Source organism: Oryx dammah, unplaced genomic scaffold (assembly GCF_014754425.2).
Source record: "Oryx dammah isolate SB20612 unplaced genomic scaffold, SCBI_Odam_1.1 HiC_scaffold_2, whole genome shotgun sequence".
Lineage (NCBI taxonomy): Eukaryota > Metazoa > Chordata > Mammalia > Artiodactyla > Bovidae > Oryx > Oryx dammah.
Genome location: NW_024070186.1, coordinates 159,028,073 through 159,054,124, shown reverse-complemented (window position 1 = coordinate 159,054,124; position 26,052 = coordinate 159,028,073). Strand labels below are relative to the sequence as shown.

The 26,052-nt window shown below is 52.8% G+C and overlaps 1 protein-coding gene across 5 annotated transcripts in view; it reads left to right on the top strand.

The window, feature by feature from the left end:
• Positions 1-3,920: 3,920 nt before the first annotated feature.
• ABCA3 (ATP binding cassette subfamily A member 3) overlaps positions 3,921-26,052 on the top strand; it is a 42,361-nt gene continuing 20,229 nt past the window's right edge. The window contains exons 1-12 of one of the 5 annotated variants that reach the window (XM_040254293.1): positions 3,921-3,971; positions 11,176-11,381; positions 11,511-11,728; positions 12,342-12,558; positions 13,641-13,742; positions 13,918-14,182; positions 15,129-15,256; positions 15,920-16,085; positions 19,176-19,435; positions 21,423-21,539; positions 21,779-21,899; positions 23,327-23,500. In XM_040254293.1, coding sequence (XP_040110227.1) covers positions 13,689-13,742; positions 13,918-14,182; positions 15,129-15,256; positions 15,920-16,085; positions 19,176-19,435; positions 21,423-21,539; positions 21,779-21,899; positions 23,327-23,500 — 1,285 coding nt within the window. In that variant the 5' untranslated portion in view covers positions 3,921-3,971; positions 11,176-11,381; positions 11,511-11,728; positions 12,342-12,558; positions 13,641-13,688. Of the gene's footprint in view, positions 3,972-9,090; positions 11,382-11,510; positions 11,729-11,757; positions 12,559-13,640; positions 13,743-13,917; positions 14,183-15,128; positions 15,257-15,919; positions 16,086-19,175; positions 19,436-21,422; positions 21,540-21,778; positions 21,900-23,326; positions 23,501-26,052 lie in introns of those variants that run through there. The other 4 variants (XM_040254309.1, XM_040254302.1, XM_040254283.1 and 1 more) reach the window with 4 other exon arrangements.

Here is a 26,052-nt window from a genome sequence, read left to right as displayed (position 1 = left end):
AGAGGATGAGATAATTGGATGGCATCACCGACTCAACGGACATGTGTTTGGGTGGATTCCTGGTGTTGGTGGACAGGGAGGCCTGAACTGAAACAGTGTCAGACTTTATTTTTGGGGGCTCCAAAATCACTGCAGATGGTGATTGCAGCCATGAAATTAAAAGACACTTACTCCTTAGAAGAAATGTTATGACCAACCTAGATAGTATATTCAAAAGCAGAGACATTACTTTGCCGACTAAGGTCCGTCTAGTCAAGGCTATGGTTTTTCCTGTGGTGTTGGAGAAGACTCTTGAGAGTCCCTTGGACTGCAAGGAGATCCAGCCAGTCCATTCTGAAGATCAGCCCTGGGATTTCTTTGGAAGGAATGATGCTAAAGCTGAAGCTCCAGTACTCTGGCCACCTCAGGCGAAGAGTTGACTCATTGGAAAAGACTCTGATGCTGGGAGGGATTGGGGGCAAGAGGAGAAGGGGACGACAGAGGATGAGATGGCTGGATAGCATCACGGACTCGATGGATGTGAGTCTGAGTGAACTCCGGGAGATGGTGATGGACAGGGAGGCCTGGCGTGCTGCGATTCATGGAGTCGCAAAGAGTCGGACACGACTGAGCGACTGAACTGTATAAAAGGACACATATGTAAGCATGTGTAGATATATAGATAATATTTGTGCCCCTCAAATGAAATAGAGCTACAATACTGCTTTCATTTTAAAAATGTATATAGTATATATACATATATTACTATATATGTCCTCGTGCATGCTCAGTCACAGTCCTGTCCGACTCTTTGCAACTCTATGAACTATAGCCTGCCAGGCTCCTCTGTCCATGGGATTTTCCAGGTGAGAATACTGGAGTGGGTTGCCATTTCTTCCTCCAGGGGATCTTCCCAACTCAGGGATTAAATTTGCATCTCTGTGTCTCCTACACTGGCAGGCAAATTATTTTCCACTGAGCCACCTGGGAAGCCCCACCATATGTCAGCCAGCTATTATGATGACTAGGCTTACTGATGCTTGTAAAGCCACAAGATTTGATTATGAGTGTCACTATCCACTTTAGGATTTTCTATCAATCTTGAGAAATGTCTGAGCCATACAAACCCAAAGAAGTTTATCATATAACTTTTAGGCATATATCCATGGTATATGAATGTGACTAATTCACATACCAGAGTGTATTAAAGAGCTCAAGAACCTGAACACCTGGGTTCTGGTCTCAGCTCTATTGTGTACTTTGATAACCGTTATATGGATCTCCCAATGGATGAAGATTAGATGGAGCATTTAGGTTTGCCTTGCTTTTTTAGTTCAGTTGTGTCCAACTCTGTGACCCCATGGACTGTAGCCCTCCAGGCCCCACTGTACCTGGAATTTTCCAGGCAAGAATACTGGAGTGGTTGCCAATATTTCCTCCTCTGGGGGATCTTCCCAAACCAGAATTGAGTCCCGGTCTCCCGGGTCTCCCACATTAGCAGATGGATTCTTTACCACTAGCACCCCCTGGGAAGCCCTCAGCGATAGTTGAAGTGAGTCGAGTCCAGTTCACTGTTGGCAGCTGCTTGCAAACTGGGACCCCAGAGCCTGGAATCTTTACATGTGACAATATGCCTTTGCCAGTGACCTTCACACCCTCACAGTTCATGATTATGAAAATTGATAATAATTACAATAGCAGGCACCCTAACATGATTTAAGAACAAAGATATAGAACTCTCTGCAGTTTTCTGTCTTGATCCGCAAGATCATTCTTCTTCTCGTAGCCCCAACCATAAAAGGGAAATTCTGAGTCAGCCAGTTCTGTTTCTGAACTTGATTATGCAGAACTGTGATCAGGTTTAGAAAGGGTTTGAAAAAACTCATGGTGTAACCAACTTAAGTTAGAAATGGGAAGGATTGGTTCTTGAAATAAAAAAAGATTAAGGAAGAGAAGCAGGGTGAAGAGAAGGACCAGTCATCCAGGTTCATAGTTTTTCCCAATACTTTCATTGTGAGGGAAGGAAGTATACAAGGAAAGATGGGACAGACAATTTTTAAGATGTTTGTGACATTAATAATCCACTCATTCAGTAATTGCCTTCAATTTTTTTTTTTTTGAATACTCATTACAGAGACCAGTACAGATTAAATCTCTAGTTATATTCTGCTTGTAGGTGCCAGGGCATTGCAATCAGCACTTATGGTTTTTCCCATTTCATTTTGAAATACTAAATACCTTTGAGTTTGGTATTATCATTTTAATTGCTGCTGCTGCTAAGTCGCTTCAGTCGTGTCCGACTCTGTGCGACCCCATAGATGGCAGCCCACCAGGCTCTTCCATCCCTGGGATTCTCCAGGCAAGAACACTGGAGTGGGTTGCCATTTCCTTCTCCAATGCATGAAAGTAAAAAGTGAAAGTGAAGTCGCTCAGTCGTGTCGGACTCTTCGCGACCCCATGGACTGCAGCCTACCAGGCTCCTCCGTCCATGGGATTTTCCAATTTTAATTGCAGGAATAGGAAATTGAGGTTCACGAACTTTAAGTGCCAGGCCTGCACTAGTTAGGGAATCCGGGCAAGATCTGAAGCCAGGTCATTGCGGCTTTTTCATTCAATAAATATTTATCAAATGCCTCCTCTGTGCCAGGACCCTAGGATGTCGCCGTGAACTAAACAACGTCCCTCTTGGAGCCCACTTTCTGGTGAGAGAGACAGAAGAACAGCAAACAAGTAAATAACACCATTTCAGAGAGTGAAATAAGTTCCTAAGTAAAGACGCGGGGCTCTGTGATGCTCCATCGCTAATCCATTAGGAGTCTGGGGGCAGAAGTAAGCTCCCACCATGGGTCATTACTTTACAGTTCAGAGGGTCGTGTCCGCATCCCAGGGGCGCACTCGGAGTAGGCAGGAGGCCGGCTGGTCAGCAGGCGGCGTCCGGGCTCAGCGACCTCCGCCAGGAGCCGCCCGAGGCCCAGCCAAGGGCAGCCAGGCAGCCGGCGGCAGGAGGATCCTCGGAATCAACGCGCCGCTGGCCGCGCTCACGACTCAGGCAGTCAGGAGCCGAGTAGCCAGCCCCCGGCGACTGTTGGCCCCGCGCCGTCCCCTCCTCGAGCCCCTCCGCCCCCAGTGACCCCGGCCGGGGCTCGGGACCCTCCCGTCCAAGGTGACCCCTAACCCATCCTCACGACTCTCTCGGCTTCAGGGGACTCCGACCTGACCTGTGACCCTCCTGAGGTGACCCTGGCTCTGACTCTCGACGCTCCTGCCTGAGGTGACCCTCGAGGCCTCGCTACCCCATTAATTGCCCCTGGCACTAACGCCACACCCGGGGAGGCTGGGCCGTCCTACCCACCCCACGGCCGTTTTCTAGAAATTTCCACGCCCTCCATGTTCCCCAGGGCCTCGTCTGCCTAGCCGTCTCCTCACCAGGCCCATGGTGGCAAAGCACCCTTCTAGCGTCGGGAGAAGAGGCCCAGAACTCAACGAAAGACCGTGCTGGAGAAGAAATGGAGGATGGCCAGGAAAGCCAGAAGTCGGGCAACGACTACTTCAGCTGCCTGGAAATGCACGTGGACCACGCGATTCTCTTCAGGGGTGGACCCCGCACCCAGGCTCCCGCGTCGCGCGCCCCCTGCCGACCGTGTCGCGGACGCGCGGAGCATTGCGCAGGCGCGAACTGAGAGGGGCCGGGGCGGGCCGGGCTGGGCTGGGCTGGGCTGGGCCGGGCCGGGGCGGGGCTTCCCCGGGGCGGTTCCGACACCCGCAGGGGCGACCTGCTGCGCATGCGCGAGCCGGCCGGCGCGCCCCCTGCAGGACCCGGGGTGGCCAGGTCCTCAGCCCGACGCTGGTCTCAGGCGCCCTCTCCCCGCCGCGGTGGCCCAGCAGCTGTCAGCAGCGATCGCCGCCGCGAGGCAAGAGCGGAGCCGGGAGCCGAGGGCGGGGACCCCGCGAGAGGGCAGCGCCGACCGCCGTCGCCCGGGTGCTGAGGGTCGGTGAGTGCAGCCAGGACCCGCATCTCGCGCGAGCTGGCTCGCTGGGCTCTTGGCTTGGGCGCCACTTCCCCGCCCGGGACTCCCTCCGTCCCGCCGGCCGTCCCCCTCCTGGGCGGGGCACCCGGCCGCTCCTGCGAGCCCGCGGCGTCCCCGCCCTGCCTCCGGCCTCCGGCGCCGGCCCAGCAGGTGCATCTCCCCGCAATGCCAGGCCGCCCTGACTCAGGCTGCCCCTCGGCGAGAGCTCTGGGCGTGTCCCCATCCCCGCAGGCAGCTGCCCAAAGCCGCTCCCCTAGGAGAAACTTAACCTTCCCGGAACTAGAACCTCTGCGGAATCCATTGTGCCGAGCCAAGGAGGGTGGACAGACATTTCCTACCTTAGAAGCCGCTGGCCTTCACCCGGCAGTTTGAGCACTTGCTGCGAAAGCCATGCAGCATCCCTGGCCGGGGAGCCGAGGCAGGGCCGCCAAGGATGCTGCTGGCTCATCTCTCGGTGCAGAGATTCCCAGTGTGGGTGGGAATGCATTCTCGTATCGGAGTCCGCCCTGCTCTCCAACCCTCCTTCTCATGAGCCTCGGGGTGGGGGTCCAGTGGTCCACTGTTAGTGGTGGGAGTTGTGTGGGGAACCAAAGGAAGAGGACCTCCTGGTCTAGGTGGAAGGGCCTGCAACAGCCTCGGTGCCCATGGTCAGTCTGTATTTGGCGTGAATTTGTGTTTACCGCACAGAGTCGGACACGACTGAAGTGACTTAGCAGCAGCAGCAGGTATCCTCTCTTTCCTGAAGTAGACTGTAAGCTTCATGAGGGCAGGGGCCGTCTCCTAAAAGAAGGCTTCGGTTGCATGCCTGGTGCATATTTGTCCCTCGAATGAATGCCCCTCCCCACTTCCTGGGACTTTGCCTGATTAAAGACAGTTACCTGCTAGGGTTATTTCTGTTTGCTTGCCTCTCTGCCTCCTGAGCTGTGAGCTCCCTGAAGGCACAGAATGGCTCTTGTTGGGGCTTGCGCTCCTAGCACATAGCCAGCACTTTGGCACATGTCAGGCACTCCGGGAACGCTTGTTGAAATAGTGGATGAGACCTCGGAGCAGTTTGGAGACCCAGGCAGGCGAGGTGCAGGTGGAAGAGTTAGGCTCTTTTTCGCCTGAGCACATGCATCACTTGATTCAAAACACTTTGGTGCTGCTTTTTTTAAGATTAAGGATGTTTTCCTTTAAAAAGTTAAGGTCGTTGGAAAAGTAAAAGAAAGGGAAAACAGGTAAAAACTGATGCCATGGGAATCCTCTCCACCTTTTTTAACTTTTCAGGGTGTTTTTTTTTTTTTTTTTTTTTAATTGAACAGTTGCTTACTACGTTCAACAAACAGGATGACATCATCCCTTTGCTAAGGTTATCGATCACCATTCTGATGAAACAGCATTTTGGAACAAGACAGGGAGTTCATGTTGTTTTATTTTTTTTAAGTCACTAGCTTTCCACAGTGTATATGCCAGGAAGTCTCATGGGAACCTGTTTTCAGTTAGTCTCAACTGGGAAGGCCCAGGTAAGACTCCCTAATTGGCAGTTTCTTCTCCAGCCCTACTTCCTGAAATAACAGTAGACTCCTCTGCTCTTGAGGCTTTTGGGGGTGTGGGGGGAGCAGAGCAGTCTAGAACTCTGGGGAGAGTGATAGGCAAGACTGTGTGCACAACTGGGGACCTTGGGATAGAGCTAAAGAAATTAGTTATTCCCAAGTAACTGACCTCAGACAGAATGAGATAAGTGCCACACAGGACATCCAGAAAAGCTGCTGCAAGTGTGCAGAGGTGAAGGGATGGCTTTTGACAAGAACAGGGTCTCAACCCTGGCTGCAGGTTAGAATCGCCCAGGAAAGAGTCCCAGACCCATACCACAGCCCAGAATCTCCAGGGGTGGGCCTCAGGTATTAGTTTCTATCTTGAAGCACTCCAGAAAATTCCATCATGCAGCCAAGATGAACCCCCAAACCAGTCAGGGTTGTCAGTGGTGGCTGCATGAAGGGGCGAGGACTAGACTGGGAAATAATAGGAAGGATTTCGGAAAGCAGAGGCCGGAATAGTGGATGATACTCCAAGCCGACAAAAATCACAGAAGTCCTATGTCCCACCCCCAGGAAAGCGTTAGACGATGTCCGTCCCTGTCCTGGGAGACTTGGGCAGTGCCTGTCCCCCTGCCTCGCTGAGTCATCCGCCACATTTGGAGAGATCTGGAGTCAATGGGCGGAGAGGCACTGTTGCAGGAGCTAATGAGCTTGCTGCTTTGCTTGTTACAGAAAATCCATGGTTACCTCTCTCTGGGGATGCTCGGTTGCCTCATTACCTCGTTTCCTGCACCTCCAGAGGCAGAAGGCTAGTGGGATGGCAAAGTGGACCGAGGCTGCAGCCAAGGTTAAGAGAGTAGGCAATGGCACAGACTTTGTGGAACTCTCTCCTTGTAGCCTCCTCTGGGCCACACCTTTGGTTTAAAAATATACCCCATCACCTGTTGCTGGGAGCTTCAGTGCAAACTCAGAGCCATGTAGTTCTGAGGAGCCCGCCACCACAGATCATGGCACAGTGTGAGACTCACCAACTAAGTCTCCATTCTGGCCACCGCATGACCATGCCCTTGAAGCATGGCCTTGAACCTGGCCTTACAGGGCCCTGGGGCCGTGACCATGCCTTGTAGATTTGTTCCTACCTTATCCACAGAAGGGCCAGTTGTGTGAATAAGTTGTCCAGAAGCTCTTTTCCAGGGCACTGCTATATGTAAAAGAACTGGATCATGCACCACCATATATTTTATTTGTTTATTAGAAAAGATAGCCATGTGGGCACTTCCCCGGTGATTCAGTGGTTAAGACTCCACAGGGTCATGAGTTTGATCCCTTGTCAAGGAACTGAGATCCCACATGCTGTGCAGTGGCAGAGCCAAAAAATAGGTGAATAAATTAAAATTTTAAAGATAGCCATATGCTACTGTCCTGAATATCATGGACATAGAAGCAGGTACAAATACAGACATATTAAATGGATGAGAGGCAAAGTGAACATGATTAATTTTTTCAATAGTGCGAAGTCTATTGCACAAATGTGTGCTGTTCTTAAAAGAGAGCCAGGTGATCAAGTCTACATCCCATTCATGAACCCTTGGTGAGGCCTGAGGCCAGCATCTGCGAGTCTGGTTCTGAGTTCTCTGCATGTCAGTTCCTGGTTTTCTAGCAGTCCACAGTGAACTTCAGGAAGGCACGCAGACTGTGCTGTGTGCCTGATACTTACTTGTCAATCCCAGCCGCCAATTGTGCCAGAGCTCTTGATGAATCTGGGCTGGTGAGTGTTCAGGGGCTCTCAGGTGTGGGGTAGACGTTCTGGCTCCCAAAGCTTTCGCTGTTCAGGTATAAGTGTTCACGTAATGGTGTTCTTGCCGCATCTGTGGCAATACGGTCACGCGCTGGGGTAAACATCCCCAGACTCTGTGTTCATAAATGCTGTGTTCTCAGCACAGGTTATTCTGAAACTCACGCATCTTCACCTTTTCCTTGAAGGGATAGGTTTGAGCACATTGGCTTAAAACCGGTAAGCTGACTGACAGTCTGCTGCACTCCTTTGTCATTAGAGAAAAAAGAAAGATTTCCAGGTCTGAAACTTCTCATGAAAGAAAACGTATATTTCCTTTTTAAGTCCTCACAATAGACGCTCACCAAATCACTGCAAAGTATCATCGAGCTTTGGCCCTTTAAGGGTCTGCTTAAAGCCACGATATCCCGAAGTGTGTAAACTCCGACACACCTGAGAGATGTTAGTAAGCCAGCGGGCAAGGGCCCATTATCACCCACATGTCACAGAGTGATGAAGGAGCCCCTCTTCCATCAGGGAGCCGCAGCCACTACACGCAGACCAGCAAGAGTGCCAGGGTGCATCCATGGATTAAATATTAGTAAAACCAAAATTTTCCTCATTTCTTAAGTAGGATTTCTCGCCATTCCTTTACTCCAGATTTTCTTTCCCATCGCGCTTGAAGACCAGTAGTGGGGCTCACTGGTGGGAACCATCCTCTATACATATGCCTACTGTTTTCAGCCTGATTTTTTTATGTTGCTTGTTGGTATTGGGACATTCACCTGTGGAATCCACTGAGTCAGATATTTTCACAATTTAAGATCATTTAAAAGATCTTTTACTGGGTAAAAGATTAAGCAAACAGAACACCCTCGAGCGGAATTACAGCACTTCGGGATACCTTTCTACCCGCTCTCGGCCCCTACCCAGGTTCCACCCCAGTGCCCTTCCTGGCAGAGAGTCCCAAGGCCTTGGTTGACTCCCCTTCCTGGTTCAGTCCCTGCCGCTCCTCCCCCCGCCACTCAGAGTTACTTTCTGTTCCCCACTGCTGCTGCTGCTGCTAAGTCACTTCAGTTGTGTCCGACTCTGTGCTACCCCGTAGACAGCAGCCCACCAGGCTCCTCTGTCCCTGGGATTCTCCAGGCAAGAACACTGGAGTGGGTTGCCATTTCCTTCTCCAACGCATGAAAGTGGAAAGTGAAAGAGAAATTGCTCAGTCGTGTCTGACTCCTAGTGACCCCATGGACTGCAGCCAGGCAAGAGTCCGTCCATGGGATTTTCCAGGCAAGAGTACTGGAGTGGGGGCGCCATTGCCTTCTCCGTCTGTTCCCTACACACACTCTTTAATTTCTCCAGAATCCTATAATGCCCTCCCCACCCCAACAAAACTGGTCTCCTGTGTAACCTCCTGCGAGCCTTCCCAGAGCCACACACTCACACACACAGACACAGAGAATCTGGAGCTCCTCCAGAATCGCGTGATGCTTCATTTGGCTTCAGCTGTAGCGATCACAGGTGGTGCTAGTGGTAAAGAACCTGCCTGCCAATGCAAGAGACGTAGGTTCTGTCCCTGGGTTGGGAAGATCCCCTGGAGGAGGGCATGGCAACCCACTCCAATATTCTTGCCTGGAAAATTCCATGGACAGAGGAACCTGGTGGGCTCTATATAGTCCATGGGGCTGCAAAAGAGTTGAACACAACTTTTCAGAACACAATCTGAAGCAACTCAGCACGTAGCAATTACAGTCCATGCGAGCATTTGCAAACTGTGAACTCCTTGGGATAAGAACACTGAGTTTCATTTCCGAATCCTTAGTACCTGGTGTAAGTGCCCACCACACATAAGCACTTAGCAAACGTTTGCTGGATGAGTAAATGCTTTTTCGCTTTGTATATCCTGCAAGGCTGCAGGGTCTGCCAGCACACAATTAAGTACTCTCGTGCCTTCTTCAGTGGGTACACACATAGGCTTAAAACCGCTGACTGTTGTGGGCTCCCTGTGTCCATCAGGAAATGCTTTCCCAGCTGGGATGGGTTCTTGCCCACCTTGGTCCTCAGGAAAAGTGCCAAGACCCAGCCAATATCACCAACAAGGCCATCTCTCTCTGTTCTGCGTCTGAGTTCAAGAGGCAGAGCCATGACTGTCTGTTCTCCATAACGGGGGAGATCTCACACTTTGGCCTTGCTGAGACCCCTCCCACCCAGCCATGCCTCCCTCCACGCCTATGCAGACTTGGCTTCCGTGGAAGGAGAGGTGCCAAGCTTGGGACATATCAGAACATGTGATGGAACGCTATGTGCCTGGCCCCAGGGGCCTGTCCACTTCTTGCTGACCTTGAGGCCCGCTTGGCAGCGACCTTTTCCAGAAGTGTTTTGTTGTTGTTTAGTGGCTAAGTTGTGTCCGACTCTTCATGACTCCATGGACTGTAGCCCGCCAGGCTCCGCCATCCATGGAATTTCCCAGGCAAGAATACTTCCCACCATTCTGTTCTGTGTATGCAGAGATAAAAGCTTCTTTTGCTTGGGTGCATAGAAACTGGAGGACATATTCAAGCCCATAGTGAAAAAGTCCCCAAATCAGGAAGGGAGGTGTTAGGACTCAGCACGTGCTGGCACGCACCCGACACAGTGCTCCCAAACTGGGACATGGTTTTCAGAGGGACCTGGTGCACCCTCGAGAGCATGCTCAGGAGTGAGCAGCCCACGGCTGCACTCACTCTGAACCAGCTCAATTGCTCACCTGAAAAGCAAACACTGAAATAGTCAATGATTTGTGTAATGTTTAATGTTTTAACAGTAAGCAAACAAGCCTTTCCGTAGTAAAAAGAGCTTTCCCTTCCTTTGCTGACTCCGTCCTGGGAGGTGTGAAGTGAGCCCAGTGAGAAGTCCTCAGACGCTCTTGAGGGGCTCTGCAGGCAGAGCCTGGAGTGGACCCACCTGGCCTGGTTCTGGATCCCAGCGCTGCCCCCCCACCCCACCCCCCAGCCACTTCTGGGAGACTCTGAGTGCCGAGGCCTCAAGTGTTTTGAGGAACTTGAACTTCCTTTCCTCGTGTACATTTGCTTTCATAACCAGAAAGCTTCCCAGATTTTGTAATTCCGGGAATCTCCTCCTTTAAATTCATTTTCCACTTAGACAGAGCAGACCACTGGTATGGCACTCAGGGAGACTTCAGATAGAGCCAGGCCAGCACAGAGCCATGTGGGGAGACAGAAATACATACGATGGGACTCCCCTGGTGGTCCAGTGGCTAGGACTCTGTACTCCCAACGCAGGGGGACCAGGTTCGGTACCTGGTCAGGGAGCTAGATCCCACGGCTGAAACTAAAAAAGATCCCGCGTGCTGCAACTAAGACCCGGTACAGCCAGATATATTAATTTAAAAAATACATATGATGTCTGTTATGGTAGTGAGGCTCCAGGAATATGCTTTCTTTTTGATTTCTAGTGTTAGGTTCTGGGAGAAATGTATACAGATTTTATAGTGGTGTTTGCTGCTTTTAGGGTACATAAGATTGTAGGGGTTCCATGGTAAAAACAGACCAGGAGGGTGGGATCCTGGGACCGTCGATTCCTCCTCATCTGAGAAAGGAGGAGGGTACCAGAGCCAGGGCTGGGTTAGGAAGTTCTGAAATATAAAAGAATAGGAAAGTCTTTCATGGTTTGGCACTAGGAGAGAGAACACAGTGCCTCTCCAGAGTTCTCGGTTTCCGGGAATCCAAGTTTCTTTGATAGTATTTGGTTCTGCTGAAGTAAACCTGCTTGTGATCTCTTTTGCACTTTGATTTTCTAATTCAGTGAAAGTTGTTTTACAATTATTTTTTTATTTTTTGAATTATGCCCTGACGCGCCCCCCCCCTCCATTTGCCCAAAGGTGCCGAAGCGTCATGCCAGTAAGCCCTGGGCCCCTCCCGATGTCCCATGAGGTATCCGTGCTTCCGAGCTCCAAGGTCAGCCCCCTGCACTTCAGAGGCCTGCCAGCCCCACCCCAGAGCCGTCCTCGCGGGGCCACCTCCTCCCAGCCAGACCTCCCATAGCCCCAGAGGACAGCCTCAGCCAGGAGCCGCTGCTGGGACTCAGGTCAGTTCCCTGGCGCCGCTGTCCGGGGTTGTTCTCATGGGAAGCTGGACGGGCTGTCTCTCTGCCTTCCCAGCCCCCTGCACCTGGAGAGGTGGGAGTAGGCCTGGGGACGTGTCCTTTCTTGGCCAGACCTTTCCAGAAAAGGAAGTCGTCGACTCCTCTGTCCAGAAGACGTCTTTGAACTGTGACCTTTTCACCCTCCGCTCTTGGTCGAGGAGCGATCGTCTTGGCCACACCAGGCGCCCGTCAGCCAGCCGTGCGGATGACCAGGCCCCCTGGAGGCACCCCTTCCCCAGTTTAGCCTGAACCAGTTCTTGAAACTGATCACAGACCACAGGCCTTCGTGGGTAACGCTATACAACTACTCTATTATCTATGGTCTATGATTTCTCTTAAGACAGGTTTTGCAGCTTGTTAATTCTAAAAGAATTCGGATGACTTACTAAGTTGCTGCTTAATAGCACTTCATACTATTTTAGCTTTAATCGCTTCACATTTTAACTGTGCGGTTAATGAAAAGCCGTATTTTTTTAAGTTAATTTGTAAATAACTTCTCGCAGTTGTGTTTGCTATTAATATTTATTGAGTGCCCTTTAAAGCATACATTTTGAGGAACTACCATTAGACAGATACGGACAGCCACATTTTTTTTTTTAAAGCAAGAGTTTAATTTTAAAAAGAGCTTTCCTGAAAATGATTTTCAACTAACTGGAGACAAAAGTAAAACTGGCTGTTTCAGAAAACAAACGCGCTCTCATTCCGTGAGCACTGGGTCTGGAGGTGGGTTCTCTGGGCTGTAGTGCTGGAGTGGGTTAACTAGGGAAGGATTTTCCAGCCATTTGTCCAAGTCTCCCTTGCATCCTGACCCACCTGATGGACGGTGTTGGGTCCGTGTGAGTGTGGAGCTGGCTAGTTGCACGCAGGACTCTTCCTGTGAGTCATGGGGGCTTCTCCCCACAGGCAGGACCAGGATCTGTGAAGGGCCCCTCTGTGCTCCAGCTGCGTCCTTGGCGTGGACAGTGACCAGGAGCTCTCGGGTTGCCCTCCTCTGCTGCCCTCACCGCCCACCTCAGGTCCAGCCTCAGCCTTCAGGCCCGCAGCTTCTGGAACCACGTGCTTCTAGCCGCGGGCATCCTGGGGCCTTCCTGAGCTCCTCCGACCCCCTCCTTCTCTAGAGGTTAGTGTGGCTCTGTGTCTCTGCTTCTCACACTGCAGTCTCAGAAGGCGGATTTCCCTCAATCCAGGGAGAGCTTGATAAGCCTCTGTTCTTGTTTCTGTCGTCACTGTGTTTGGTGATCCATCTCGCATCAGATTCTCCCAGTTCCATGTGCTGGATTTAAATTAGAACATTTGGGGTGGGATGGGTTGGAGTGGGAGGAGGTTTGAGAGGGAGAAGGAGAGGACATAGGTATACTTATGGCCAATTGACGTTTTTGTTCAGCAGAAAGCACCATGACATTGTAAGGCAGTTATCCTCCAGTTAAAAAAATGTCAACTTTCACAAGTGACTGAGAGTAGATTCTCTCTAGAAGAAAGTGGTCAGTGTTGTCAGGTGGAGGCCTGCAGGCCACTACTCACAGTTAAGGCAGGAAAAACTGGTCCTTAGGGCTCCAGGTGGGAGAGCACGCGCCCTCCGGCCACCTGTGTGTCCTGCGGTGTCTGCTCCCAGGTCAGGGCCCTCACCACTCCCCCACAGCCCTCTCCAGCTCTCAGACATCAGCCCACAGCCAGGACTCTGAGCTAACTTTGCTTTTACTGTCCTAGGATGGTGGAGAGTAAAGTGTCAGGGCTGGGATTGCATCGGCCTGAGTTTCGGCCAAGAAACTGCACATTCAGGGACTTCCTTGGTGGTCCAGTGGCTAAGACTCTGCGTTCCGAATGTAGGGGGCCCAGGTTTGATCCCCGGTTAGGAAACTAGATCCCGTATGCCACAACTGAGACCCGGCATATCCACATAAATTAAAAAAAAAATAAAGAAACAGCACATTCATATCAACTGCAGAGAACCTATGAATAGCGTTCATCACGGTTGCCACTCTGGTGGTCACGGTGCATCTGGTTCCAAAAGAAACTAAGTCAGCTTCTTAACAGGGTGTGTTCCTGGAACTCACAGAATAGGACAGAACAGACCTGGCGCCCTCTTCTCCGGGAGCTGGTCTGAGTCAGGCTGGGACACAAACAGGTGCTGAGGGCCTGTGTCTCAGGACCGACTGTCCCCCCACCTCCCACCTCCCACCAACACCATTCTCGTCTCACCAACACCCTGACCCTGTCTTTGATCCATGACTAGTGGCCCCTCCAGCAAGGATGGCGGTGCTCAGGCAGCTGGCGCTGCTGCTCTGGAAGAACTATACTCTGCAGGTGGGCCCGGCTCTGTGGGTGCTGTGCGGGGCAAGGGGCCCGGTGGAGGGCCATCGGTGGGAGGGGCTGTGGGGCCCTCTACCTCCAGCTGAGGGGGTGGTGAAGGGCCTGGTGGAAGGGCATTGGTGGGAGGGGCTGTGGGGCTCCCTCACCTCGCGGTCCCGTCTCTCCCCAGAAGCGGAAGGTCCTGGTGACCCTCTTGGAGCTCTTTCTGCCCCTGCTGTTCTCTGGGATCCTGATCTGGCTCCGCCTGAAGATACAGTCAGAGAACGTGCCCAATGCCACCCTCTACCCCAGCCAGTCCATCCAAGAGCTGCCCCTCTTCTTCAGCTTCCCTCCCCCGGGGGCCACCTGGGAGCTGGCCTACATCCCATCCCAAAGTGAGGCGGTGCGCAAGGTGGTGGAGAACGTGCAGAGGGTGCTGGTGATCAACCTGCGAGGTGCGGTGTCCGGGTCGCTGGGGGCGAGGGTCCGTAGTGCAGCTAGGCTTGGGCCTCAGGGCAGGGCTGGTGGTGCAGGAGCCGGGCAGCAGCTGGGTGGACCCCGCCGCCCCCATTGTGGCCACACTGCCCGAATCCCTCGGCCGTGTGGAGTCTCAGTGTAGCAGGAACCAGGGTTGTGAGGGTCACGCAAAGGAACGTGTGTGACGATTTGCAGCCCCCAGCTGTTCGAGTGGGGATGGCGTCCACGTACCCCAGTGAAGTTCTTTGTCATGAGGGCGAGGCGTGTTTCCAGTGCCCAGTGCCAGGGACCTCTCCTGGGATGTGGTTTTGCGAGGGCGGCTCTGACAAAGGTCAGCAGGAAGCCCGCTAAGGGACATCCCCGGGAAACGTGCAGCCACCCTCGTTAGGTCTGTGCTCTCAGAACAGAGAGTATCTCCTCTTTTCTCTTGCCCTTGGTTTGGGCACCACTTTCCCTTGATCTGTACAGTCCAGGGCAGCCAGGACTTAAGGGAAGGTTTTGCTTCCTCCCTGGGGGATTAAGAGTCAAACCATTCACATGAAATGGGGTCCCTGAACAGACTATATGTCCACACCCCCTTGGGTTTTTAAAGCCCACCATTATGGTTCTGAGAGAGAGAGAGACGTGGGCTGCAGAATCCAGTGCAGGGCAGCCACCCCCAGAGAGGGGCCAGTAACCACTCAATGCTGCTGCCGGCCCAGCTCTGGTTCTCAGCTTCCAGAAGCGCAGGATCCTCTTGGATGGTGAGGTTCTGCCGGTCTTCACTACGGCCCATCTCTGCCAGAAACAAAAGCCTCCTCAAGTCTTAGGAGAGGTTTATAAAGTGTTAGAGAAACTTGGGAGTTTTAGTCCTTCATCTGAAGGTGCAGTTTTTTCAAGCAGAGCAGGTGATTGGGCAACTCCAGGCACCCCTTCTCCCCATAGCTCGTGGCTTCGCCTCCGAGAAGGACTTCGAGGACTACATCAGATACGACAACCGCTCCTCCAACGTGCTGGCCGCCCTGGTGTTCGAGCACACCTTCAACCACAGCCGGGACCCCCTGCCGCTGGCGGTGAGGACCCCAGCCCCAAGGAGACCAGCTGCTTCTCCAGGAGCCAGTCCGCCGGTGGTCACAGCCCCCTCCCCACCTGCAGACACTCTGCCTACCTGGGAACAAATGTGACTGTCCCCTGCATCCAGAAGTTTTAGAGGCCTCGCCTGCCTGAGGACAGTGGCTGTAGACTGTCGCTGTGGCCCCTCTGTCCCGTTGTTCTGTAAAAGGCATTACTGATCTCCCTGGACAGAATCAAATAGGATAAGTAGGAAAGCCACAGATACTTGGAAATTGGTGCCACATGGCATTAAAACTTCAGTCACACATTTAAACAAACAAAAAGAAAGGTTTTCTGGTCCGCCCCGCCGGCATTAAGGCTGGGAAGCCATCGGATCCCCAGCCTTACGCTGGAGGCCTGCTGGTCAGTGGTGGTGCGTCACAGGTGGGGTTCCCGTTGGTGACGCAGAGGAGGGTGGTGATGGGTGATGCAGAGACACCCCCGGGCTCCCTGTGCCCCAGCAGGACTACTCCCTCCCACCTCCTGAGACCCAGACCTTGGGTGAGGGGGGTAGAGCTGAGGTCACAGGAACAAGGATTCCCCAGGCCCCCAACACTGGACGTGGACATTTGCTCCTCTGACCGGACCCCTCACAACGCTTGGTTTTCTCTTTACTTCTGCAGGTGAAATACCACTTACGCTTCAGTTACACGCGAAGAAACTACATGTGGACTCAGACAGGCTCCTTTTTCCTGAAAGAGACAGAGGGATGGCACACCACTTCCCTTTTTCCACTCTTCCCAAACCCAGGACCCAGGGAGCCCACATCCCCTGATGGCGGAGAACCTGGTGAGGAGCACTTTCAAGGGGCCTCCTTCCCTCCCTGGGTGCTGCTGGCTGGTGATAGTCACATGGGGGAACCCACTCTGCATTTCTTTGGAGGAAGGTTTTTTTAATTATCTTATTTATTTGTTTATGGCTGTGCTGGGTCTTCGTTGACATGTGGTCCTTCCTCTAGTTGCGGTGATCAGGGGCTACTCTTCCTTGTGGTGCCCAGGCTTCTCGTTGCCATGGCTTCTCTTGTTGTGAAGCACAGGCTCTAGCCTCACAGGCTTCGGTAGTTGTGTCTTCTGGGCTCTAGAGCACAGGCTCAGTGGTTGTGGTGCCCGGGCTCTGTAGCTCCGTGGCATGTGGGATCTTCCCGGATCAGGGATCGAACCTGTGTCTCCTGCATTGGCAGGTGGATTCTTTACCACTGAGCCACCCGGGAAGCTCTGGAGGAAGATTTTTTACGAACATTAGATCTTCTTTGCAGAAGAACGGGAGCTTCCCAGGTGGCACCAGGGGTAAAGAACCCACCTGCCAATGCAAGTAACATAAGAGACAGGTTCCATCCCTGGGTTGGGAAGATCCCCTGGAGGAGGGTACAGCAACCCACTCCAGTGTTCTTGCCTGGAGAACCCCGTGGACAGAGGAGTCTGGCGGGCTACAGTCCATGGGGTCACAGAGAGTCAGACAAGACTGAAGTGACTTTGCACGCACGCAGTAGAAGGAAGACGTCCAGTAAGCCTGGATTCTGAGAGACCAAAATAATCTTTAAAAACACCTAAGGCTGTCTGTTTCCAGGAGACATGGGCTTTCATGTTTCTGTTTTTAAGGAGCTTCGATTTGCACAGGGTCTTTAGGAGTTGGTTCCGCATTTCCCTTCTCTCCTGCCCTTCTCTGTGTACAGTTTTATAGGCTTTGTAAGCTCTGTGGTCCTTGTGTAATTGTCCGCAATTTCATTGAGTCAGTGGAGTGTTTGCAGAAGTCAGATCTCGACTCGTCCCGTCACGGCATGCGTTGGTCTGTCCAGTGTAAGGCTGGCGCGTAGTTGGCTTGTTTGTCTCCTCTGACCGTGGTCCCATCTTAAAACTGAGTTTCTGGGCTCCAGGACTAGGCTTTGCCCTCAGGCCAAGACCTTCAGGCAGCATCCTGGGTGTTTCAAAGAATGTAGAATTCCTAGGTCTGCAAGAGGCAGAACTTGTTAGAGAGTCTGATGAAAAGACCCGGGGAATGTCCCTAGATGGAGCCGGGACTGCAGGAGGCGGCCAGCCTCTGGAGATGCATTTCAGAGGCCAGGGCCCTGTCACCAGGCTAAAGTTCCAGGGAAAAGGTTTAAATCAGAAAGTGGAGCTGGGACAAGCATGGCAGGGTGAAGTGTATAAGGCCCCACAGTGGAACACCAGGCAGGTCCCCAAGTGGGGAGGAGAAACCACATCAGCTGCCATGCCCACTGCCTATGGCCAGTGGCAGGAAACCCTGGCCATGGTGATCCAGGGCAGCGCTGTCCCTCCTGTTTGTGGGGACAATTCCCTAAGCTTGGAAGCAATAGAGAAAGCAGTTCCCCAAGGAAAAGCGTGACAGATTTCACTGTGTACAAACTTGAAATTTGCTTAAAAAAAAATGAAAGAAAAAGATAGAACAATGATTTTAAAACAAGAGACGGGGAAAACATTGCAGCAAATGATGAAGAGTGAATGTTTCCTCTGTCATAAAGGACTCCTTAGTCCAAATCAGCTTAAAAAACCCACAAAGACCGGAGAGGCGTGGAAAGGACGTGAACCTGGCACACAGCACCGCCCCCCCCACCATGAATGGGGCCCGGGTTGTCCCCCAGCCCCCCCCCCCACCAAGGGTCCATACCTTAGACCCCTGATCCCTGATAAAGACACAGCCCCTGGAATAGCCTGAAAGAAGGAGAAAATCCAGACACACAAAGATGTTTCCCACAGCATTATTTACAATCATTAAAATTTCAGCTGTGGGGCTATGATTGATCACAGAGGGTAGGTGCTCGTTGGTGTTGAGCAACCACAGAGGTTGTGGTGGTGAAGACCCTGCAGCAGCATGCGTGGCCTCATAGGGGAACCACATGTGAGCAGGAGGCAGGCAGGGTGTTTCCTGGGGGAGGTGGCATGCAGCCAGACAGACGCTGGCTTTCAAGCCAGGAGACCAGGGTCCATCTTGGCTGCAGCTCCTCTTGCTGTGCGGGGGCTCCACACCTGGGCCTCGGTGGCCCTGTGTGTCCCATGAAGGCAGTGTTGCCTATTCTGCAAGGTCTTTGTGAAGACGAGAACTAAACCGCCACCCTGCATAGCGAGGGGTACCATTCACTGGGCGCCTGCTGTTATCGCAGCCATTGAAACCACTTACTCTCAAGGGAGATGGCAGACATGACGGCCTTGTGCGGGGGTTGGGCATAGAATTGCCTTTCTGTTTTCTAGAGGCAGCTCACAGTTCAGTGTCAGAGAACATTAGGTGTTCCAAACATCACTCACTATTTTAGGGACAAGGGTGCCCACACCACCCAGGCCTGCACCCCAATATCCCCTGGGCCTCAGACCTTAAGGACCCAGGCCGCCCTTCTGAGGCTGTGCCCGCGCTTCCATAGGCTCAGCCCCTAGCAGGCCTTGCTCTGGACTGGAATATGTATTGTCCCTCTCTTTTTCACTGTAAAAGTTTTATCACAGACGCCTGTGAGGAGTCAGACAGGGCCGGCAGAGAGGGATCACCGAGCGCACAGAGGTGTGTAGTGCTGGCCTCTGGTCTGTGGATCCTGCCTCCCTGTAAGATGGGAATGAACGTTGATGATCAGCTGGTCTCAAGGGAGCAAGATTATTGTCAGTTATCTCAGTTGGTCCTTAAAAGCAGGCAAGGGAGGCAGAAGAGAGAAAGAGAAAGAAGTGATGACACGGAGGCCAGTCAGAGAGATGCTGCCTGGCCGGCTGGGAAGGTTGAGGGAGGGCTCAAGAGCCAGAGAGGAGTGAGCGGCCCCTGCGAGACCTCAGCCCGCCACCAGCTCGGTGCCCGCAGCACTCTGAGCGCCGGCACCGAGATGTGACGTCCCCCGTGCGTGTCGCCCCCACGAGCCAAAACACCTTCTGCCCTCGCACGCAGGTTACATCCGTGAGGGCTTCCTGGCCGTGCAGCACGCGGTGGACAGGGCCATCATGCATTACCATGCCAATGCCTCCGCGCACCAGCTGTTTAAGAAGCTCATGGTGATCGCCAAGCGGTTCCCTTACCCACCTTTCATCTCCGACCCCTTCCTGTTCGCCATCCAGTACCAGCTTCCACTGCTGCTCATGCTGAGCTTCACCTACACCTCCCTCAGCATCATCCGGGCCATCGTGCAGGAGAAGGAGAAGAAGCTGAAGGTAACCATTCTGTGTCTGCCTGGAGGGACCCTGGGCTTTGGTTCTGTGCAGCCGCAGGCAGTCCTGTCCTGAGTCCTGCTGTCCAGCCTAGGCAGCTGCTGGGCACTGAGGTCACCGGGGCAGCTGGGCGTGGGGCTGATGCCCATGAGGTTCAGCCCATCTTGGGCTTCTCTGAAATCAAGCCTGGTCCATCCAGATTTTTACCACCCTGATAAAGCACCGTAGTTCCTATGCTGTACACTAAAGACTTAACCTGATGGCTCAGACAAGAAAGAATCTTGCAATGTAGGAGACCTGGGTTTGACCCCTGGGTCGGGAAGATCCCCTGGAGAAGGGAATGGCTACCCACTCCAATATTCTTGCCTGGAGAATCCCATCGACAAAGGAGTCTGGCGGGCTGTCATCTATGGGGTTGCAAAGAGTCAGACATGACTGAACAACTAACACTTTTTAACTTTTCATGTTAAAGACTGAACATTGAAAAGACAGTGTTCTGAATGCATCAGGTTAAGTAAAACACATCATTGAAACTAATCTTACTTGTTGCTTTAAACTTTTTTTTTTTTGGCCATGCCATGCAGCTTGCAGGATCTTAGTTTCCTGACCAGGGATTGAACACAGTCCCTCCACAGTGAGGGCACAGAGTCTGAGCCACCGGGCTCCCAGGAAACCCTCCCTTTAAACTTTTTTGATGCAGCTGCTAAAATTCCGAATTATGTGTGTGGCCTGCATCCTCTTTCTGTTGAGAATGTAGGTCAACAGGAGATAAACATTCCCCTACGTGGCGAGCAGGAAGCTAACTGTAGGGGTAATCAAGGGCGGCCGGAGTGTCTGGCTGCCAGGCAGATGTCGGGGGGCCTGGCGGGTGTGTGAGGTACCCCTCACTGATGTTACGTAGCTGCAGACACCTGGACGCAGCTGCGTCTCCTGCGAGCTCCCAGCACTGACTCTGCCAGAGTCATCAGAATTTACGTGAGGTTCTCCCTCTAGTAGGGCTTCCTTGTTAGCTCAGCTGGTAAAGAATCCGCCTGCAGTGTAGGAGACCCCAGTTCGATTCCTGGGTCAGGAAGATCCCCTGGAGAAGGGTAGGCTACCCACTCCAGTGTTCTTGGGCTTCCCTGTTGGCTGAAGGTGAAGAATCCGCCTGCAATGCGGGAGACCTGGGTTCAGTCCCTGGGTCAGGAAGATCCCCTGGAGGAGGGCATGGCTACCCACTCCAGAATACTGGCCTGGAGAATCCCTGTGGACAGAGGAGCCTGGCGGGCTACACTCCATGGGGTTGCAAAGAGTCAGACACGACTGAGCGACTAAGCACCACATAGCACTCCATTTAGCAATGTCTGCAGTGCCAGTGGAAGGGCATTTAGGGTATTCTCAGCAGTGCCAACTCTGTGATTATTGGAGCTTTTAAACTGTTGCAAACGAGGGGCTCAGGGAACTCATGAAGTGGGTCCTGTTCTCTTAGCGCCTAAATAACTTTAAGATAATGGTGCAGTGTTGAAGCAGTCAGCTGTGGACAAGGACACAGTTCAGGAGAAGGTGTTTGCATGTGTACACACCCCCACATAACATAGATGGACCCAGCATGACCAGATGCCGAATGATCACGGAGCCCAAGGGGTGGGGGTGTGGGTGGCCACTATTCCAATTGTCCCATTTTTCAGGCCATTTGAAATTGTGAGTAGAAAGCCGGGAAATCAGCCTTGTTTGGTTGCCGGCCCAGGAGAGACGCTTCATCGGCCCTGGTCCCACCTTCGCCAGAGCAGCAAGACCGGGGTCCACCCCCTCTGCAGGTCCACTGGGCACCTGCAGCAGGCAGGGCTGAGGAGCAGGATTTTTAATCTTAGTTAGTTTCAGCCAAATCAGCCCCAGGTGGCCGCGGGCACGGCTGTATGGGCCAGGGCAGGCTTGGCGTGGCATGGTGGGGGTGCGCTGGGCCCCGGGGAGGCGTCATGGATCGAGTGCAGCAGCGCCCGTGCACCCCCAGGAGTACGTGCGTATGATGGGGCTCAGCAGCTGGCTGCTCTGGACCGCGTGGTTCCTCCTCTTCTTCCTCCTCCTCCTCGTCGCCGTCTCCTTCATGACCCTGCTCTTCTGCGTCAAGGTGAGCGCGGCCCCGGAAGGGAGTCTGATGTGAAAAGCAAGGCATCCAGGGTGGGGGTGGGGGCAGAGACAGCTGTGGCACCCCCAGGGCGACCCCCAAGACTCCACCCTGGTGGGCGGGAGCGCCGTGTGGTGCCTCCTCCTGCCGGTCCCAGCTCCAACGGTGGAGGCTGCCCGCCCAGAGGGCACGGAGGTGGCCCTGTGTCCCTGCCCCTGCCACCAGCTGCCCCTGCCGTGCAGGTGAAGAAGGGCGTGGCGGTGCTGGCGCACAGCGACCCTGCGCTGGTGCTGGTCTTCCTGGCCTGCTTTGCCGTCTCCTCCATCTCCTTCAGCTTCATGGTCAGCACCTTCTTCAGCAAAGGTGAGTTGTCCTGTCTTAGGGGATCCCCAGCTCAGAAGACGGCGGTGTTTCTCTCGGGATGAGTGAGGCTCAGGGGTCCGAGGGCATCTGAGCAGAAACGACCCAGGGGCCGACATGTTCTTTACTCTGCTCGTCCTCCGCGTTCAGCTCTCTAAGTGTTGGCGTACATCCTAGAACAGTTCTTTCAGTGAAGTTCGGCAAGGGGTTAATTCTCCGTGACTTTCTGTGTCCTGGGAGGGCTCTGTTTTGCCCTCACTTCCAAAGGCTGTTTTAGCTGGAGTGTAAGCATCTCCTTGGCACTTTGATAACATTAGCTTGTGGCCACGGGGCTTCCCTTATTGCTGGGAAGAAGGCTGCTGATGGTCTAGGTCTGGTTTTTCTGTGTGGATGTTTGGATCTGAGGATCTCAGACCTTCATTTCAGTTCGTCATCTGTCAGACTGTGCCCTGTTATTCCCCCGTCTCTCCTATTAAACCTGACTCGGAGCCTCAGTCTCGGGGCAGCCTCAGTTTGCCCTTCGTGTCTTGTAACTAACTTCTTTTTTTTTATTATTGAGGTAAAATACATATAAATTTACTGCCTTAACCAATTTTGTTTATTTGTTTGTTTTTGTTTGCACTGGGTTTTTCTCTGCTCCACGGGGGCTTTCTCTAGTTGTGAGCAGGCTTCTCCTTGTGGCGACTTCTCTTGCTGTGGCTCGCGGGCTCCAGAGCTCAGGTTCACTCGCTGTGGTGGACGGGGTTAGTTATCTCAAGGCATGTGGGATCTTCCTGAGCTAGGGATCGAACCCGCGTCCCCTGCATTGACAGGCAGATTCCTAACCACTGGACCACCAGGGAAGCCCCTGATGTCCTCAACAGATCTTTAGGGCATAAAGAAGTCTTAAGGCCGGAGCCTGTGGGGGTCACTGTGTGGACTAAAGCTCCACCCAGCACCCATGGACACTTGCCTCTTTCACGTCTTTCCCACGTGTCACCTTCCCATCCAGGCCTCCCTTGGCCACCTGGTTACAGTTACAGCCCCCGGCCCAGGGTGCATCTTGTCCCAGATCAGCGGCTTGCTGCCCCTCCCACGCTGTGCCTACCCAGCATCCCTGCCTTGTTGGCTTTCTTGTCCACCAGCTATGTACACTCTGGTCCTAAGCTCCTCCAGTTCCACCAGCTATGTATGCACTGGTCCTAAGCTCCCCAAATGGAGGGTTTTGCCTCCCTGGTGCCTGGACCAGGGCCTGGCACTGAGCGGGTCCATCGAGTCTCTGTGGGCCGAATGAGTGAACGAGATGGGGCAGGGCTAGGGGTGCGTGGTGGGCGGTCAGAGCTCAGTGTTGGTCACGTCAGGTGAAGGCAGCTGGAGGCGGGTCTGTGGGAGAGGGTGGAGCAGTCATGGTGGGGCGGCAGACACCCGTCCTACCCTCTCTCCATCCACAGCCAACATGGCAGCGGCCATTGGCGGCTTCCTCTACTTCTTCTCCTACATCCCCTACTTCTTCGTCGCTCCTCGGTACAACTGGATGACGCTGAGCCAGAAGCTCTTCTCCTGCCTCCTGTCCAATGTCGCCATGGCGATGGGAGCCCAGCTCATAGGGAAATTTGAAGCCAAAGGTGAGTAGTCTCCCTTTTCACAGCTGCCCTTGCTGGTTCAGTTGCCCCGAGAGGGTCTGAGCAGAGGGCCCTCCAGCCCTGAGACGCTCGCTCCAGCCACGTCAGCGCAGCTCCACGAGCCGAACACCCAGAAGGCAGGTCCTCACGACAGGTAGAAGGGGCCGGAGCCACAAGGGAGGCAGGTCAGAGAAACATGGCAGACTGGATAGAGAGTCAGTGTGTTCACCGTGACATCGGCCACCCCCGTCCTTGCTCTGAGCTCCCCACGAAGCCCTGCCTGCGACCAGCTGTCACTGCCAGAAGACACTGGATGTGAGAGTCTGCACCTGCCGGTCGTGGGGCTCGGGCTGGTCACTTCTGAGTCTCCGCCTGCTTCATGGGCTGGGTCCCTAAGCCTGGGGTCTCAGTCTGTAGGCTCCATAGCTCCCAGCTCTCGGTAAAGCGGTGGGATTAGCGTCTCCCCTCCCCCTGTTTCCCTGATACCTCCTGCAGGGATTGGCAATGAAGACAGGGAACCTGAGAGAGGAACAAGGGACACACCGGGACATGGCTTTCTCGGGTTTTGTGACATTTCCTAACTTGTAAAATGTCATGTGTTAGTCGCTCAGTCATGTCTGACTCTGCGACCCCATGGACTGTAGCCTGCCAGGCTTCTCTGTCCATGGAATTCTCTAGGCAAGATTACTGGAGCGGGTTGCCATTTCCTTCTCCAGGGGACCTTCCTGACCTAGGGATCGAACTCTGGCCTCCTGCATTGCAGGCAGATTCTTTACACTCTGTGCCACTAGGCTGAGGTGTGAAATGTCTTGGCAGTCAAATAAACGCTACTGGGCTGATGCTGGCCTGGGGACTCCCGTTTTTGCTCAGATTTCACTTATGATGGAGTCAAGGCTCCTCTGAAGGGCTGAAAGTGCACCTGGTCTTACCCTTCACCCCACACCTGCTGAGAAATCTCCAGTGGCAGAGCACTCACCTCTCAGGAGAAGGCCCTGATCATTCCCATCACTCAGACCCTCTCACGGAAGGGCTTGAAGAGGCACATGGACCCAGACGTGGTCCGCCTTCCCGCTTCCTCGGCTCTACGCAGAGGCAGGAGGGACAGGATGGGTTTCCACGTGGCCCGTGTTGTGCTGGCATCCGTCCTGCGATAGCTGGCATTGCTCTGCTCCCAGGAGGGGAAATATAACCCTGCTTCTCAGCCCCACCCCACACAGACATCCTCTTTCAGGCGCAAAGCCTGCGTTTCTTCCAGGCCTCAATTCCTACTTCTCATGGCTTCCTGGCTGTGGTCTAAGGAGGGAGGGCGTGGATGTCCACAAGAACATTCAGTGTGGCTTTATCCTTCATTAGAATATTTTTCTTCAGCCGATACTGGGACTTTTAAATATATGTGTCTCTCTGTTCAGCAGTGTGTGATAAACTGTGGATTTTTGTTTTTTAATGCACAGTACCTTCCAGGGCTCAGATGCCGGGGTCCAGCCCCGGTGGATCCAGGGAATTCGAAGGGTGGACAGCGTCGGTGAGGAAAACTTATTTGTTTAGCGATATAAGATTAGATTAGGAAGAAAATAATATAGTAGGAAATTTAGGTGGAGAGAAGAGGCTGAATAACTTGGATTATGTGGAAGACCAATAAAGTTCCAGACAAGGAGCTTGCACCATCTACGTTAGGCCACTGGCGTCCGTTTGAATATCGGAGAGTGCCCCGCCTTGGGCTCTCTCTCTTACGGATCTTAGAAGCCGGGACAAATAAGTAGACATGATGAGCCTCCGTGCTCCAGGTGGGAATTCAGCCGGAAAAGGAAAAGAACGACATGGGGAAGCCCAGCATCGGTGCAAGACTCCAAAAACTATTTTTCAAAATCAGCTTATATACCCCAAGTTGTACATAAAGAAATAAGAGTTATGCAGGGGCAGCTGTCCTGACCCTCATTGAGACAAAACTTTCTTTTTGCATACCCTCCCGTATACAAAAGGTCTCAGGTGGTTTACATTATCTTCTGGCCAAGAGGCTTGTTAACATTTTTATGGCTCTCTTCCTGGATAATTGTCCAGAAAACTCCTTTTCCCTAGAAGTGTTTTTTCTTTACTCTGCATCACCCTAAAAGTACAAAAAAGTTACATTCCTATAGAACAAAGGTGCAGCGGGTTATAACAAAGAAAGTACTTAACTCAAAGATCTAGTGTTGCTAATACCAGGGCTACTACCTGTTTTTCTATATACCAACTATACCTAAAAATAAAAGATATGAAAATTTTGCAGCAAGTATTGGCTCAACAAATGAAACCTTTAATCAGTCCTATTCTAATGATTTTGATTCCTTGGAAGCCTCGACATTCCTAGGATGTTTTATGCTTCCTGTGCCTCCCTGCAGTCGGGAGGCCTCAAACAATCACATGAGCAGCTGTACGAGTCCTGCAGGCAGGCTAGAAAGCCATCAGAGGGGTTTTTGGATTGAAACACTTGTATTATGCCCAGGAGATTTATTATCTAAAAGCTCCAATTTTTTCCAGAAAAAGGCGGTGGGGGGACAGTCCCCTGTTAATGACAG